Below are 16,087 nucleotides of genomic sequence, written 5' to 3'. Positions count from 1 at the left end.
CCCCACTCATGTATGCAGATCCAAGCACAGTTGTTTTCATGACTGAGGACTAAGGTTTCCAGTCTCCAGCCTGCCCACTAGTGTGGAAACCCACCTCTTTGCACAAGCAGGTGCCTTTGTGGAGGAGAAGGCACGGTTGCACGTGGGCAAAGAAACACAGCCTGCTCTGTTCATATCTCTAGCTCAGAGTTTGGAGTTTCTCTTGATGCATGCTTTGTAAGCAGGATAGATGTCTGCATCCTGATGGGGTGTCCACCCTGTCGTGTCTCTCCCAAGGGACTCAGTTCTGTCTCTACAAGTTCCAGACTTGTCCATACTAGAACAGAGCATTAAGCCACAGGCTTTGGTTGCCTAACAAATTTGGACTGGGCTCAGCTAATCATCCAATAATTTCTAATCGCTTTATGTCTTACCTTTTCATGTAGATCGTATATTGCTCTATTCGAGATGAAAACTAATAAAACATTGATTAAATGTTTTTTCCCCAAGCAATTTGCTGTCTTTGCACCATTTGCCAGAGGGAGAGCTGTCATTAGAGTTTCAGAGATCCTTTGGAGAAGCAGATTTGAGATCATTATTGCTGAGCATAACTGTCTACATGGAGGCTATTAATTTTTGATAATAATTACTCTCATGCCAAGGCAAGATCCAAACAGGACCTTGTAAATGTATGTAAAACTTTACAGACACATCCGAATATCTTGTACACCTCAGGAATTAATGGACTTTTTTAGTTTAGAGGGTAAAACAAAAATTCAGGGGATTTAATTTATTTTTGGCCAAGCTGATCTAATTTTTTTTGGTTAATTTTGTTATGGTAAAAAGAGACGATTCATCTAAAATGGAAGCAATAAACTACTCCCCCTCCACACCTTTTTTTGATTAATTTTAATCTCATTCTAAAGATTTTATCTCATTTTAAAACCTTTTCTTACTAATTGTTCTTTAAACTGCAATCTCACAGTAGAGGATTGAAGTGTTTAATGAAATATTTTGCCACTCCTGATAGGAAACGCTTAATTTCAAATTAGTAAAACAACAGAACTTGGTTCATAGCTTTTCTACCCAGTTGCTTTGGTAAAAGATTTTCTGTGCGCTGGTAGGAAATCACAGTCAATGCTTCATCCTTCTGTTGCTCCTCTTGCCTTTTTCCAGCATAACTTTCAAAGCCAGTGGATTTGTGCATGAAGTAATTTCTCTCTTTCCTGCAAATCACTGGAGAGGAGATTCAGACATCATTTCTTGTTCAGATTCTAAGACAGTCTTTAACTGGGGAAAACCTTTCAATTAATGATGACAAACTTATAAGACTCTTCAGCTGCTATCTGAACAGAGCAGTTTTGTGTTCACTGTCACATCAAGGCCTTGTGCAGGATAATGTTCACAGACAAGACTTTTTTCCAGCCGTATATTCCTCAGATCCGAATATTGACCGTGGCTGTAGTCATCCTCGCTGTAAGTTTTCCAGCTGCCTTAAATTATCTGTGTGTGATCCAAAGCTTCTTGCAGTCTGTGAAAAAGCTTGGAAGGGTTTAAGTCTGACCCTATTACATTAGCTTTATCTCCTTAATTAAGAGTGTAGCAGAGGGTGGGAAAGGGAGTGAGAGGACGTGGTCCCTCCACGGTTAGGGTGGAGGTTTTTCATGGTGGGGGTGACCGATCCAGGCCCGCCAGCTGCTGATGCAGAGCTGCACTGCACAGACATCTGCTGGTGTCCTCTCTCTGGTTGCTGTGGGCCATGTCCCTGGTGGTACTGCCCAGGAGCCTACAGCTTCTCTGCCCCACTGGCTGCCTTTTGGTCTCTGTCCCTTTGTAGCCTACACCATACTTAAAGGAACTGAGTGCCCTGAAGGGGAAGAAATTCTCTCTTTTCTTGCTAAAAGCTTCCAGCCCCACCAACAGTTGCCTGAAGCTTCCCAAGCAGGAACACACTCTCTGATGTTGCTCATGACTGTCCACAAGGAAGCGTTGGCATGGGGCACTGAATGACCAGCCAACACTGCCAACACTCAGATGTTGAAGAATTTAAGCCCATGACCTCAGGATGAACAACTGTCCATCACCAGTGTCCTTGTGCTGTCCTTGCTATCGTATTCAAAAGAGAAATTAAGTAGCTAACAGTGATAACTGCAAAGTTTTTTCCCATACTGAAAACAAGCTCTAATACGTGTTTGTGGGTTGGTTTTCATGACTAATGCCCGTTCCATCTGCCATCGGAGTCACACTAGTTCCAGGCCAACCCACCCCTTTGTAAAATTCTTCAGGATACCTCGAAGATGAATGATGCTATAGACAACTGGAGCCTATTCAGATACTATTGTAAATGTTGAAATGTCACATGCTTGCTTTTTTTTTTAAACATCGTTACATCATTTATTCTTCCTTCTATTATTTGTTTTTTTCCTTCGTCCTTGCCATTAATCATCATAATATTTTTAGCACATAGATAACAAGTGGTGCTTTGTAGCTGATAGCTGTGCCACAACAAACTGCCTGCTATTCTCTCATGCCTTTTGTCTTGTGTTCAAAATGACTTTGGTTCTCTGTGTTCTTTAATACTGTACACTTCTTAAAAGGAGAAAAAAAGAGACACTTCCTGTCTTTTTCTTTTTTTTTTTCTGATTTTAGCAGGAAAACAGAGTCAGTCCTCTTGTCTTTTGATTTTTTTCATTGTATTTGTAGGCCTTTCCTTATGGCTGAGCGCAGGCAGGTTACATATTGCCCATGTGAGGGGTGCCAGCTCCAGCACTCATGGTGAGCAAAAGGTCTCTGCATCTCGGGAAAGACTTGAAAAAACACACAGATCAGGGCAGCTGATGAGCTTGAGGAAAGAGCTCTCTGCCTACTTGCCCCGTGGCAGCCACTTGAAACTATCAGCCCCTTTTTTAACTGAGGGTGGTCACACTCAGGCTCTGGAGAACTTTGTGTTGTACCTTACATCCCTAGGAAAAATAACATACTGCTCGATAGGTCCTGACCTCTTTGCCTTACTATGAGAATGCTTTGGCTGTGCAGTGAAGTGCTGGTGTGTGTTCTCTGGGGAGCCTTGTACCTCCAGTGGGTGAGTGAGGGTTCACCTTGCTTTGCCATGCCAGCCTGGCTCATGGGTATGTCCTGACCATGGTCTACTCAACTGTCTCCTTGGCCTTGTGCTGGGAGTGCAAACAATGGAGACTGTATCTTGCTCCTTCCAAGGTGTCAAGAGGGCTGACAAGAAACTCCAAGTGAGCTTTTGTACCTGGAGGCAAGTATTTCAGCAATGTGGTTGGTGACAGACAGACCCTGGTGACAGACATCTTTATCCAGGAGGGTGGAAGAGACACCTGTTTATTCCTGTTCTGATAAACCAGGGAGGATCAAGAAGGATGCAGTGGGTGGGTGATTGTGGAACATCAGCATTTGATTCCTTGCTCATTAGCACCTTCCAAGTATGAGCCTAAGTTGTTTCGGCCCAGATGATCAATGGGAACTGGATGGAACAGGATCCTTTTAGAATCTCTGTTTAAGGCACTATAACTTCATCTGCTAAACGGAAACTGAGAATAGTAGCATGTTATTTCTAAACAGATTATTTTTAAGACTAAGAAGATTATTTGTGATGTTACTTACATGCAGAAAAATGTCAGGTCAACTGTTTTCAGTCAGTCTCATGGTCTGCTTTGTGTTCATGTACTTGGGGATTTTATAGCAAGTATTTTTACTGTATCTAACACAGAGGTGTTAGAGCACTTGTTGGGGTGTAAGGGAAGGGAATCTGTGCAACAGAAACCAAAACTCTAGAGGAAATACGCTACTAACTTGCAAGTATGTCAGAAGCAGTTACTCTTCCTACTTACTATTATCCAGCTTAGAAGTGACTATCAAAAATGAGATCGTACTTCACTTGATTGAACTGGGTGTCTTCAGGACAAGCCTCTGTGACACTTGGATTTTCAAGAGAAGGGCATTTACAGCAGGGCTAAAAGGATTCCTTGTCCTTATTTTTCTTCTTAGGTTTTCTTCTGCACATTTTGTGGTATATGTATTTGTGTTTAAATGTTCTTTCCCCTGACAGTTTGGTCCTTGATGTAGTTAATCCTGCAGTGAACTCCTGTTGAATTTGTGTTGCTGTTTGTGTCTGTGGCAACCAAGTATAAAATCATGAACTCTGGATTGTGACCTTACTGCAAAATCAAGTGGGAGAGAAGCTAAATTGTGGAAAGGGACAGTTTTAACTAGACATAAATCTTCAACAGTATTAGCAGAAGAATTGAACAGTATAGGTCAAGTAAATTGATTTTTGTATAAATATTCTCTTCTTCAAATTTGTGATGACGGGAAAATCTTTCTACATTTGACCTCTCTTCTAGTGCAGTTATTTTTGTGAGAAGTACTAGACACTCAAGCAAGGAAAACAATGCTTTGTATTTAACGACAAAAACATGAATTGAGGCAGCTCAGTTTCCCACGTCACTCTCGAGCTCTTCAGCCTTGACCTGGGTAAACTCTTCTATTGGAAAAGTGCTAAGACATTTTAATCTCCAGAACTAGACCATACTTGCTCTCTACTAATACTAGCATTTTCTGCAGTGTTTTAATGAGTAATAAAAATGCGGATTTTTGCCTGATACTGAACTACTGCATCAAACATTTAGTTAGATACAAGCTAGCAACAAATTAGAACTGCTGCCTGCCTAAACTGTTTCCAAACCATGGAGATGGCACTGGAAAAGTCCATGTTCAAAACATATCCCTGTGGTGCTACTGTGGCACAGGCTTTGGTGTATCTGCAAGGAATTCTAGCAATAAGGGTGCCTAGGGGGTAACAGTAATTAAGCTAAGCCTGATCCGGGTTTGCCTGTAGCTATCAACCAGTGGCAGCAGAATATGCTGAGTACATTTTGGATGGTGGTGTTTTACTGTTAGGGGAACAATAAATGTTGATTGTCCTGATCTATGCCAATCAGGCAGTCGCAAAAGGAAGGAGTTGGATGAAATCTATAAATCTGCTGGTGAGCTGAACAGGTAGCTCATAGCTTCTGCAATAAAATACTGCTTCCTCTATAAGGAATAAAACTTTGGTGCTTTGGAATGATGAATTCAGCTGTCTTGCTGGTGGAAAAGATTAAGCAAAAGGGAAGGAGTTTAAGAACTCTGAGTCAGGAGATTTGGAAGTCTTAGTGTCTGATCTCTTTCTATACAGCATTAAGGCTTCCTATTTACTTTTTACTTATATGAAATTTAGCATCACCATCTTACTGATGAAGTTATTAACCTGGAAATAGGAATAGATTGGAACTGTGTACCTCCCACTCCTGCAGCCCAGAAAGGGTCAATAACTCTTCCATCTGTGGCTAAAGGACCAAGCACCTGCTATAAGATACTAAGGCCTGAGCAGAAGTGAAGGCACTGGAGCAGGTAAGGATTGCCTTGAATAGCTCTGCACAAATGTATTGGAAAAACTGTGTAAGGGAGCAAAATCAAATGTGTGTGCATTAGTGCGTGTTTAGAATACATAATGGTCAGAGACATCCCAAAATAGCCAGGGAAAGTGAGGGGTTCAGAAGGTGTACATCTCAGCTGCCTTATACTTGAGCCTGGAAGAGAGAATTGGCCTGGACTACCCAAATGCCTCCTTCACAGGAGATGGGAAGGAATGCTGTAGCTGATCTACTCCCTGTGTCCAGTAAGTACCAGTAAGTGCATCTTCCCGTTCCAGAGCATCAGCTTTGGCAGTCGTCCGTAGCTTTGTGAACGTTTCAATACATTGGAGAGAGGAGTGGAGGGAGGTGGTGAGTCACCTTAAAGAGTAGCCTGAGAAGGTTCTTTAGACTGGCACAGGAGAGAACAACAGGGTTTTGAACAAAGTAGGCAAAGCTGGGTTCACGTAGGCATAATCAGCAGGGTAGATAAAAGGACGTGAAGACAAGTATGGGGGAGTCACAGCTGTGGAAAAAAATGGGGACAAGAAACCTGAAATTGCTGCCGGAGCAGTGATATTCAGCAGGAGTCCTGCTGCACTCAGGCTCAGCAGTAGTTTGGATTGTGGAAATCTCTCACGTGGTATGAACCCAGAGCTGTTTTGGTAGGGGCTGTAGCTGCCGTGTGAATGGCAGGGATGGCAAAGCCAGAGGGCTTCAGCCAAGGCTGAGGGCAGAGTTCAGGGCAAGTTGACTTCATAGAGAGCTGCAGTTCATGTATTCGTTATTGTCAGCTGCTCATTAATCTCCCATGTGTATCTAAGTGTATTTGGAGGAACTGACTTCTGAGGAAAGCTGGAATTTTGACCTCTTAGCATTGAAATATTTTTGTTATGTTTTGTTTTGCTTTGCTTTTAATGAGCCACAGGCAAGGTCTTCTCCCTGTGACATATGTTTGATACTGTGCAAATTAGGACATTTCCCACTTTGCTTCATAAAGATTTCTATGCTGGGATCATAGAATATCCTTTTGTATACCCAGGGTCAGATGTCAAGCCCAATTTTTAAGTATCAGCAACCAGGGTTTCCAGAAAGGGAATAGGATCCTTGCTGCCTTGGCCTGCCAAAACTCTGATCAACCAAATATTGTGAGCTTGATTTGATACTCCTTCTCCCTTTGCTGCTGTGAAGTTTAGTGCTAGTCTGTTTTTATTTTTTCTTCTAAGAGATCAAGTCTTCTCCTCTATTGAGACTGTATTTTCTTTTCTGCTGAGTCAGTCCCGTTTACCCCTGGTATCTCCCATCGGCAGTCCTATGTTTCCATTTGTTTTCCACAGCCCCCTCAAGCTGCCAGTCTCCGAGAGGAGCAGGTTCAGATTCTCCATCAGGATTTAGCTCGGCCTTGTTCTCCTGTTTGTACTGGAAAAATACTCTTCCCCCAGTTTAGGCGTTACTGAGAAAAAGGTGTTTCAGATTAGCTTTACTTTTTCCCCGAGGAATGGCCACAGATGCTGCTTTGATAAGTATATATTGTTTGTTTATTGTTCTGTTTTCTCTTCTGTACCTCGAGTTCATTTAATGGGGAATGGTCTTTATGCTGCCAGTTCTTAGTTAGGGTATCATTTTCATTGCTCATTATATTCACTTTGATGGGGATAGAGGTATCATTTGCCTGTCCTGTAGAGTATATTCCACTTTAAACCGAAGAACTTTTCTATCTGATGTTATTCCAGGCAAGTACTTGCCTTTCCTCAACATAATAAAGACTGTCCAATTAACTTCTACAAATTTATTTTGTGCTTTCGGTGTGCCTTGAAGGTAGTATTAACTTTTCACAGACCTAGGAAAGGAATGTAGGCTGTTTCACCTACAATCAATAATAACTTCTTTTACAACACTTTTCAAGCATTTTACAAGTATTCTTTGAAGCTTGAGTCAGTACATTTTCAGCATGATTCTGGAAAGACTGATGAACACATCTTTTTTTGATGGTAAGATCTTTTACATGTACACTCCTTTGCTGAGCTGCTTTTCACTGTGGTTTTCAGTGTGTTCATGGGGTGGCATTATCCAGTCACTTGAAGCCTTCTGGTAACTTGGTTTTGTACCTGCACTCTTACAATTGTCTTTATGATCTAGGCTGCAGCAGTCTTTTATAGCCCTATAGAAGTGGAGAAAGACCATTATAAATGCTGTGTGGCTTTGTGATTTGTTGGGGAATTATCCCATTAGCACACTGTATTTGTCTCATCGTTTCCCATAATTACTAATAAACAAGATTATTTGTGAAACTTCCACAGAAGCCTGTTAGAATAGTTCTGGCAGAGGCAGTAGGTATTCACATCGTGTCAGTTCTGCTTCACAAAATCTTCAGGGCAGCTAAACTCATTATGTGCTAGACTTGAGCTTTCTTGTAGTCTGTTGGCAGTTATTTAATCATTTCAAAATGAACTCTTTACATAGGTATTTTTAAACAGATGAATCTTTCTCTTGGAGAATGTTGCTCCAGTTGTGCTCAGCTGATCATTTAGAACACATGGATATTTTTTTTCTTTTTCCATGAAGGGTCTGATTTTCATGTGATGCATCCAGATTTTACCCTAGTATAACTCCACTGACTTCAGTGGAGTTGCTTCTGCTGTCCACTGGCATAAATTACATGTTTTTTTCCTTAAAAACAAACAAAAGGCCCCACTGGTTTTCAGGTCACCCAAGAAGTTATGTGACTTTCAACAATCCTACAAAAGCCTGCAATCCTGCACGCAAGGGCTCAAAAACATCTGGAACTTTCCAGATTTCTCAATATGTGCCCCTGCACAGGGCTGTTTGCAGGATCTTACTTGTGAGGGGACACCTTTGCCAGCTGCTCTTCCTGCAGTTCTGCTGGGAGTGGAGACCTGACTGAAACCTTTCCTACAAACAGAGAATATATCTGTTTATGGATAGATATTTGTATTAATGGAGCTAATTGCAGAATGACCTAATGGGTCTGGCCAACTGAATAAATTTTACAGTTGTGAAGTCATCCAAGATTTAATTCTACAAAGCACTTGCATGCTGAATATTCAAGTTGGGTAGATTAAGAGAAACTGAATTATAAGACAAACCCGAAATCTGCAAAGTTTGGCAGTATTCCCTCACAGCTGCTGATTGTCTGACTAAATTTATCAAGATGTATTTCTTTTATTCCTTTTTCTTTTTTTTTTTTTTTTTTTTTTTTTTAAAGCAGCTGTTATTGTGGCAGCTAAGTGAAGGAGCCTGTAGCTCCTGGAGAACAGTTCTGGTCATGGTTTGATCGTTCCTTTCTTTGAGACCTCTCAGCCAAGATGCTCAATGACTGTAATCCAGGTTTGCTGAGATGTTACAGAAATGATTAAAAGTATGATATAAACCTTTCCTCTGAGGAGTGTTATTGTGGGAGTCGCTCAGAGATAAAGCACCATCTCTCTGTTGGTCAGTTGTAATGACAAGGATCAGAAGGAGTTGGGGACACTCACTGGCTGTCACTCTCATCACGTGGAGCAGCTCAGGGACAGCTGAGTCAGAGGAGAGTCCTGCGTGGGGCTGGCTCTTCCTCCTGGAGAATTATGTTTAAGCATCAACAACACTTCAGAAAAAAGGCATTTACTTTCTTTCCTCAAAGTTACTCGTTGAGCAAAAAGCAACTATGATAACCAGGCAAGGGATATACAACTCCCATATATTCTGCTTGTTCTTTCCATTTTGCAAAGAGGTAGGGAAAAGGCTTAATCAGATCAAAGCTGATAGTCTTGATGAATTATTTCAAATTCTGCAACCATACAGATTTTCTGTCACTGCTCTTACTGGTCTGTGCACGTTTCTGTGTTCCTTGAATTGGGAGAAAATCATTCCTGTCAGAGCATCGCATGTGCCAAGGGCTGCATCTAAAAACTACAAGGGAAATGTCCAACAATTATTAATTTGGAGACACAACAGACTGGTGTAGATCAGCAGTGGATTCACATAATTGAATTTCAGGCAAACCATTCCAGTCCAAGGGTCAAATTATGAATAAATATAAGACAAAACACACCATCTGGTGAACCATGCCTAATGTAACTGAATTAATTGTTCGGTGGATCTCAAGGCCAGTTAAATAGCTTATCCGTATTTCTCATTGCTTCCTACTAAATGACACATTCAGAGCTTTTCCCTTCCTTCTCCCCCTCTAACCCTTTAACCTCTGAGTCATTTAGTGGTGGTGGGTGGTGTCTGCTCTGACAGTGTGTTGAGTATATTGCTGAAATAAACAGGCTACTTCAGAATTTTTTTAGCAAATGAGAGCCTGCAGTCAGTGACTGACTTTCAAACATATGGGCCTAAAAAGACGTCATTTTAATTCATTGGAGTTATTATTTGCCTAGTGCTATCTACTTCTGGGTGGTTTTACAGGCAGCATATCTCTGGGATTGCTTCCTGTTTAAGAAGTTATGCACAAAGATGAAAAAAGCAGGGCTGGATGTGGAATGATGGTTGTAAACTCTAGCTTTGTTTCGATGCTTTTATGATTTTTGTTGGTTATAAAATCAGTGGCTTTCTTTAGCTTTCTCTGGCTTTAGCAGGCTGCTGACAGCTGTCAATTTTTAAAAGGCTGAGAAAACATTTTTGTTACAGGTGGTATGGTCTGAAGTTTTTTTTTCTATCCAGGGGAGAGAGGTTGTTTGTTTTTTTTTTACAGAATGGTTTCTACATTTGTACGGAAAATTAGGACAGTCACATTTTTATAATGCCAGTAAATAGTTTAGTATGACTTTTAGAAGCAGCAGTCTCAGTCACAAAGAGTTTGAGTTTGCCAGTGTCATAGAAAGGTGCTGCTGGTTTAGCCCTTGTTGATTATAGCAGAATTGTTAAACCAATTCCAACAAAAATTATGAAAAAAATATATGGCAGATTATGAAAAATATTTCTGGTTCAAAATTGTTGCCTTGGTGATGCGCAGTGTTCAAATTGTACTTTTAAAAAGTGGTTGACAAATTTGTACCTGATATATTTTGTTCTTATTTTATATACGTGGCAAGTTTCAAGGTTGTATGACAAATTGTTTCGTTCAAAGCGGTTTCTGTCCTATAGAGATGTTTCTGGCACTTCATGGATTCCTGTGAACTAAATGTGAGGCTTAGGTTTTCAGATTTGCCTCGTGGTGGTAGATGCCCTGTTTCTCCCACAATTAAGAATTTCGATGCCTCTTAAGCAGCTACGTTGGGCCAAATACTCAAGTGGAGAAGATAGAACTAAAATGAAGAGAATTGCATTCAGATGAAGTTCAGGTTCCAGGTATCCTGGGTTTCCAGTGTAGGTAACTCTGAAATGCTCAGTGTGTGTCACGAAGCAGGTGAGCTGTGGTGGCTTGTTCTGCAGCCTCCTGGTGAGGACAGGTGCTGGAGCTGACTTTGTTTGGGAAGAGGACAGGCCATTAGCCACCCCATCAAAGCACTGGGGTGCTTAGAGGCTGCTCGTGGCACAACTCAGAGTAATAGCACCCTGAGGAATATGGAGTAATGGAAATAGTCTCCCAGCTGGAGCTTGATCAATAATACTTGGAAAAGCTGAGCCTTCAAGAGCTTCAGCTGCCCCTTGTATCCTGACTGGTGTGGATCTTCCAGGGAGGAGGGAAGGGAGTGGGGTGAAAAAAGCACCCTGTTTCTTGGGCTTTTGTGGCTAAATGTCAGTGCCAGGTAGTTCTATCCCTAATGCAGCTCCTGCAGCTGTTTGTCTGGAATTTGAAGTTATTTCTATTTTATATGTTGTTTTTAAAATATTGAACTGTCTAAAACCGCATATTGGTCTTTGAGGGAATTCTGTACCTTGATCCCTTTTCATATTAGGAGTTAAAAAGAACACATTTAAGAATAGTGTCTGGCTTTATTTTAAAATAAGTGTTTAGACTAAAATACCTTAATTTATCTATATTTATATAGAAAAATGTGTGTGTTGTGTTGAAATGCAATCTCATGTGTAAGCAGCATTTCACTTTTTACCTTTTTTTAAACTTCTGGTGAGCTGTGTTAGCTAAGATCTAAAATAATGGGTGCTGCTCTTCTGAAACACTCTAAAGCTGGGGGATCTTTTGGGGGTCTGTGTGTGTTTAAAAGTTGTTATTGTTTATTTTTTAAAGTATCACAGGTTTGCCCAAACAATCAGTGTAATAACATTGGCGTGAGACTTGAGCTCTGGATGAAAATTCTGTCTGCACGTGCTGTTCCTTGGGCTCCAGTGCAACAGTTACTTTCAGGATTGTTCCAGTGACAATATTTTAATATAACTTTTCCTGGCCGTTCCTGCTGACATTTCTGGATTTAGCAGGAAAAAAAGTACTAGAGCTGTAACCAGAGTTAACAATTCTGTACTATAATATTTCAGTTAAATTGCAGGTTATTAAATAAAGGGAGCCAATTTCTGATCTTACTTAATGTACATTTCCAGTAATTCAGGATCTGATGTCAACAAAAGAAAATGTTTTAGATAGTGCAAAGAAGTGAAGTAATCAGATTATCTTTCAGGAAATGTATAGTGTTTATTTGAAAGTATTTTAGCATGATGCAGAGCTAGTAGAAGGATTCACAGTTTACATAGCAGTAGTTTGAGTCAGATGGATGTAATGTCTTTTTCTTGTACAGTCTTTGCTTCTTGGCTGTGATGGACTGGAGGAGTTTCTCCCTTCTTGCTGGCTGTGCAATTCTCCATCCGTTCTCTTCCCCGTCTCCTTCTCCTTGAGAGGTGTAGCCCACCTTCTCCAAACTCACCATTTTTTAGTTCATCTGAGTCTTTCTGGGCTTGGGTTTGTCATAAAAGTGATCTCTCAGTCAGAACACACAGGACAAGCAGAGCTTACAGGTTATTACTGGGAAATCCAAGAGTTGATTTTGTTGTCCTTTGCAAGTAAGTCTTTTGCCTCTTTTTTCATCAGCTTTTTACACCGCTCATTTGGCAGATCACATCTGTCTCACCACTGCCACAGGTCTGTAGTTGTTTTTCTGGCTGTTGCCAGTCATGTGGGTCATGTTCCAAACCATAGCTGGGCCAGCTCTTCTGTGCTGGAGCCTGGCAGGAGCAGTTAGATGTAGTTGTTAGTGTCTGCCAGACTGAAGCTGTCCTAGACCAAGGAGATAAGGAGATGATGTGAGTTACACAGCTTGTATGTGGTTTCTCTGACATCTGAAATACAGGTAATCCCCATTATGAATCTAATTGCAAGCAATCTGGGCAGCAGAACTATCTGTGCATAATTTATGCGTATCTCTAAAGCTTTGAAAAGTGAGTCCTTAACTGTGGATGGAGCTTGCAGGCTGTGAGTATCCCCTGTGTCTCAGTGAACTGTGAACTCATTCATACCAAATGGTCCTATGTTCCTGATAATGATGTATGTAAAAGAGGGTATGTATTTAGCAGCATCATTATATATGAGTTGACTGAGATTGACTTTCCACAATTTGGGTCCCTTTGAGGACTCTGGCATTAATGCTGCTGCTGTTGTCCCCGAATTGGTCATGTTTATGCAAACGCCATGCAGTGCTGTAGGTTTGTAATACCACTTAGAGGCATTTAATGGAGGCTTGTGCTTCACAGGAAAAAAAAAACAGTGTCATTTGCCAAAAAAAACCCAACCCAACCAACTCAGAGGGGAAGCAATTTTGCGTTCTTTATCCTGGATTATAATGACATAAGCCTCCAGAGAAATTCCAATAGCTCTAACCAGAGGTTGAATGGAAAGAGTCAAGAGCAATGAAAACAAAACCCCTTGCTTTTTGCTGCTGTTGATGAGTTTCTGATCAGACAATGCAATGCACGCAGAAAATCACTGAACAGACTGGTGGAGGCCATGAGCTGACCCGTTAAATTAAATTTCTCCTGTATTGCAACTAGATGATCTCAAAGAGCTGTGTCAACTGTCCCTGTACATCTGCAGTGGGTCACCATGTGTTTTCACAGAGTAAGCAATGATGAGCATTCAGCAAATGGCATGATTTGTGAATAACGGTAAAGCTAAAGGCAGGTGAGGTGCAGCGGTGTTCCTGTGTTGTCCAAATGGATTGAAGTGGATTGATACCATTAGACCACTCTTGACTTCAAATTAATACTTCAGCTGGACTTTCCTGGGCCCATTAGTCCGGCTGAGTCTGCTCCTAAGCTCAGAACCTGAGCATCATTATGCACACACCGTTACATCGGGGGAGTTTACACTTCCAGATTAGTTTATACTTGTATGAGCACCAAGGAAAATGAGAACATTGCCTTTATAAAGCCCAGTCAAAAAAAAAAAAATGCAAACTCACTGGAAAAGGTTTTCTTTAATGTTTGTCCTCTTGATACTGTGTGACTACTAGTGAAAAATGTCATTTTTCTCAATTCTTTGTTCTAAACCATTTGTGGTTTGTTTGGGTTTTGTGGGTTTTTTCCTTGAGAAGTGAAATTTATTGAGTTTCCTGAAAAAGTAGACCATTCTCAGTTTTTAAGCTAAATGTTTCACAGCAGTACGCTGCAGCATGCTTTGCCAGCAGTTTGCCTAAAATTTGTTTGTTCATCCTAACTGAAATTTTTTTCTCTCTCTCTTTTTTCAGTTACACCAGCAGAGTTGTTTCCAGTGGACTGAAGGCACAAATTAATAATCCAGAACTGAAAGTCAGAGGATTGGACCCACTCATCAGCAATTTAATTGATAAACTTCAGCACTTTAATAAAGTAAGTAACTTTTAGAGATACAAGCATTTTATCACTGGGTTTGACAGCAGAACTGAAGCTAAAGTTTCTAGGTGGTACTGCTTGGCGTGTTACGTTTCCCAGGATAACAGGCATGAAATAGCCATGTAGTGGGGCCAGTACTGATGGCAACTGAAGACTCCTTTGTGACAACTGGTTTATGAACTGATGAGACAAAATTATTTCCCTGGAAGTTGCTCTAGTTCCTGGCTGGGTTTCAGTGGTGGAGATATAAACAAATCAAAAGACAAAATGGGTCTAAAGGGTGTGATAACTGAACTGGATGGGATGCCAATGTCAAGAGGTGATCCCAAATGAATTAACCATGCAGCTTTGGAAACATTTCCTTGCTAGGCCTTGTTCTCAGGCCTCTCAGTGCAAAAGGAAAGAACCTGCCAGTGAGTTTGTCAGAGACAGGATTAACCTGTGTTTCCCTCTACCATCTCTTTGGGTTCCCTCAGATCCTGGTGCATCTCTCGTCTGTCAAAGCCTAATGCGTGATTCTCTGATATGACTGCAGCAGCACACCTCTGTGGGAGCTCTTAAAAGTAGTGCCAGTCCAAATGAGCCGGAGCTAACGGATTTAACAGAGATTGATTTTCATTTAAAGTAGGCATGTTTTCTTGTCAGCTTGGAAGAATGCTTACAACAGTGTGTTCGGAGTCAGATGTGTTTGCACATTAGTCTACTCGTAATCTTTCACGATTAAAGAGTGATGGAGCATGAGGATATAAATAGTAGAAAAGGGCTGTAAGATTAAAGTCCACCTTTGTGGGTAGGGTGTGCAGGAAGAAAAATAACCTGTGCAGGTAAAAGGCGAGGAGGAATTGCTTAGTCAGGATGGGGGAGGTTATTAAGATTGTGGCTGTGACCGGGAGCCATGGTTTGAGCTCTCATTTGCTCCTGCAAAAGTACAACCCTCCTTTACCTCTCATCAACCACGGGTGGTAAATCCATAATCTAACCAGTAATTAATGTTTTTGTTAAATCTTGCTTGGCTGTAGTGTTCTTCTGCTCTTCTGTAGGTTGCAGTTCAGGGATTCTTTGTATCACACTGTTTGATTTAACTTGCCGTGGGGAATTACAACCACTGGTCTGATGCAGTATTTAATATTACAGTGAAATAGACAATATGTGGTCAGATTGATGAAAAGGATAATTCATTATTTATCTGCCTTTGCATGTTGTTATAGAGTGTTAATTTACTTTATAAATATTAGATATATCCATCTGTGTAATAGTCTTCTATAAACACTGACAATAGGAAATAGTTAGAAATAGATTAAATTAAAAGTAGCTGTGTGTTGGAAATTCTATTTGTCTGCTGTAGAAAAAAAAAAATCTGAACAGTCTCTGAGCTGCATACCAATTTTCTTAAGTTATGTATGTTTGAAAAACAGCTTCAAAGAACACTTTTTAACCAGAACAATAAAATCTAATTCCTAGCTCTTTCTGTAAGTTGGAGGTATTGCTTTCTGTTAGTTCTAATTCTGTTTTAGGAGAATATCATCCTTAAGTAAATGTAACTCCCATCAGATTGAGGTGCTTAGCAATAATGGATTCCAAGGGTGAAGGATTAAACAGAATACTGATTATTGCCCTAAGATGGTTCGTTCTTAAGTACTTGGAATAATATAAATTCCTTTGATCATAATTTTAGTAAGATTTCTTCAGAGATCAAAGCATCAAAGAAGTTGCTAAATATCCAAGGCCTTCACATACAACATCAAACATGTGTAGCTGTTTTCTGCTTCTTGAATTTTCATTTCGGTTGTGATATTAATATACAAATAAAAACTGACACTGAAAAGCCGATTAAATCAGGAGTTTAAAGTGTCATCAATAGTGTGCGTAGACTGCACAGAGGGGGAGTTACACAGAATCCCATTACTCATTTTATGGGCAAATTGATTTTTTTTCCATCATTCTTTTTTTTTTTTTTTTTTTTTTTGGGGTCAAATTGGAAGGGG

General features: G+C 40.5%; 1 protein-coding gene across 3 annotated transcripts in view; it reads left to right on the top strand.

The window, feature by feature from the left end:
* Nucleotides 1–16,087, top strand: part of LOC106902631 (glypican-5-like) — a 409,372-nt gene that overhangs the window by 228,514 nt on the left and 164,771 nt on the right. For all 3 annotated transcript variants that reach the window (XM_014966275.1, XM_014966274.1, XM_014966276.1), the window contains one exon: nucleotides 13,979–14,099. In XM_014966275.1, the coding sequence (XP_014821761.1) occupies nucleotides 13,979–14,099 (121 nt within the window). The remainder of the gene's footprint in view (nucleotides 1–13,978; nucleotides 14,100–16,087) is intronic.

Source organism: Calidris pugnax, unplaced genomic scaffold (assembly GCF_001431845.1).
Source record: "Calidris pugnax isolate Ruff unplaced genomic scaffold, ASM143184v1 scaffold65, whole genome shotgun sequence".
Lineage (NCBI taxonomy): Eukaryota > Metazoa > Chordata > Aves > Charadriiformes > Scolopacidae > Calidris > Calidris pugnax.
The sequence above is the reverse complement of the archived record's forward strand: the minus strand, read 5'-3'. Positions and strand labels throughout refer to the sequence as shown.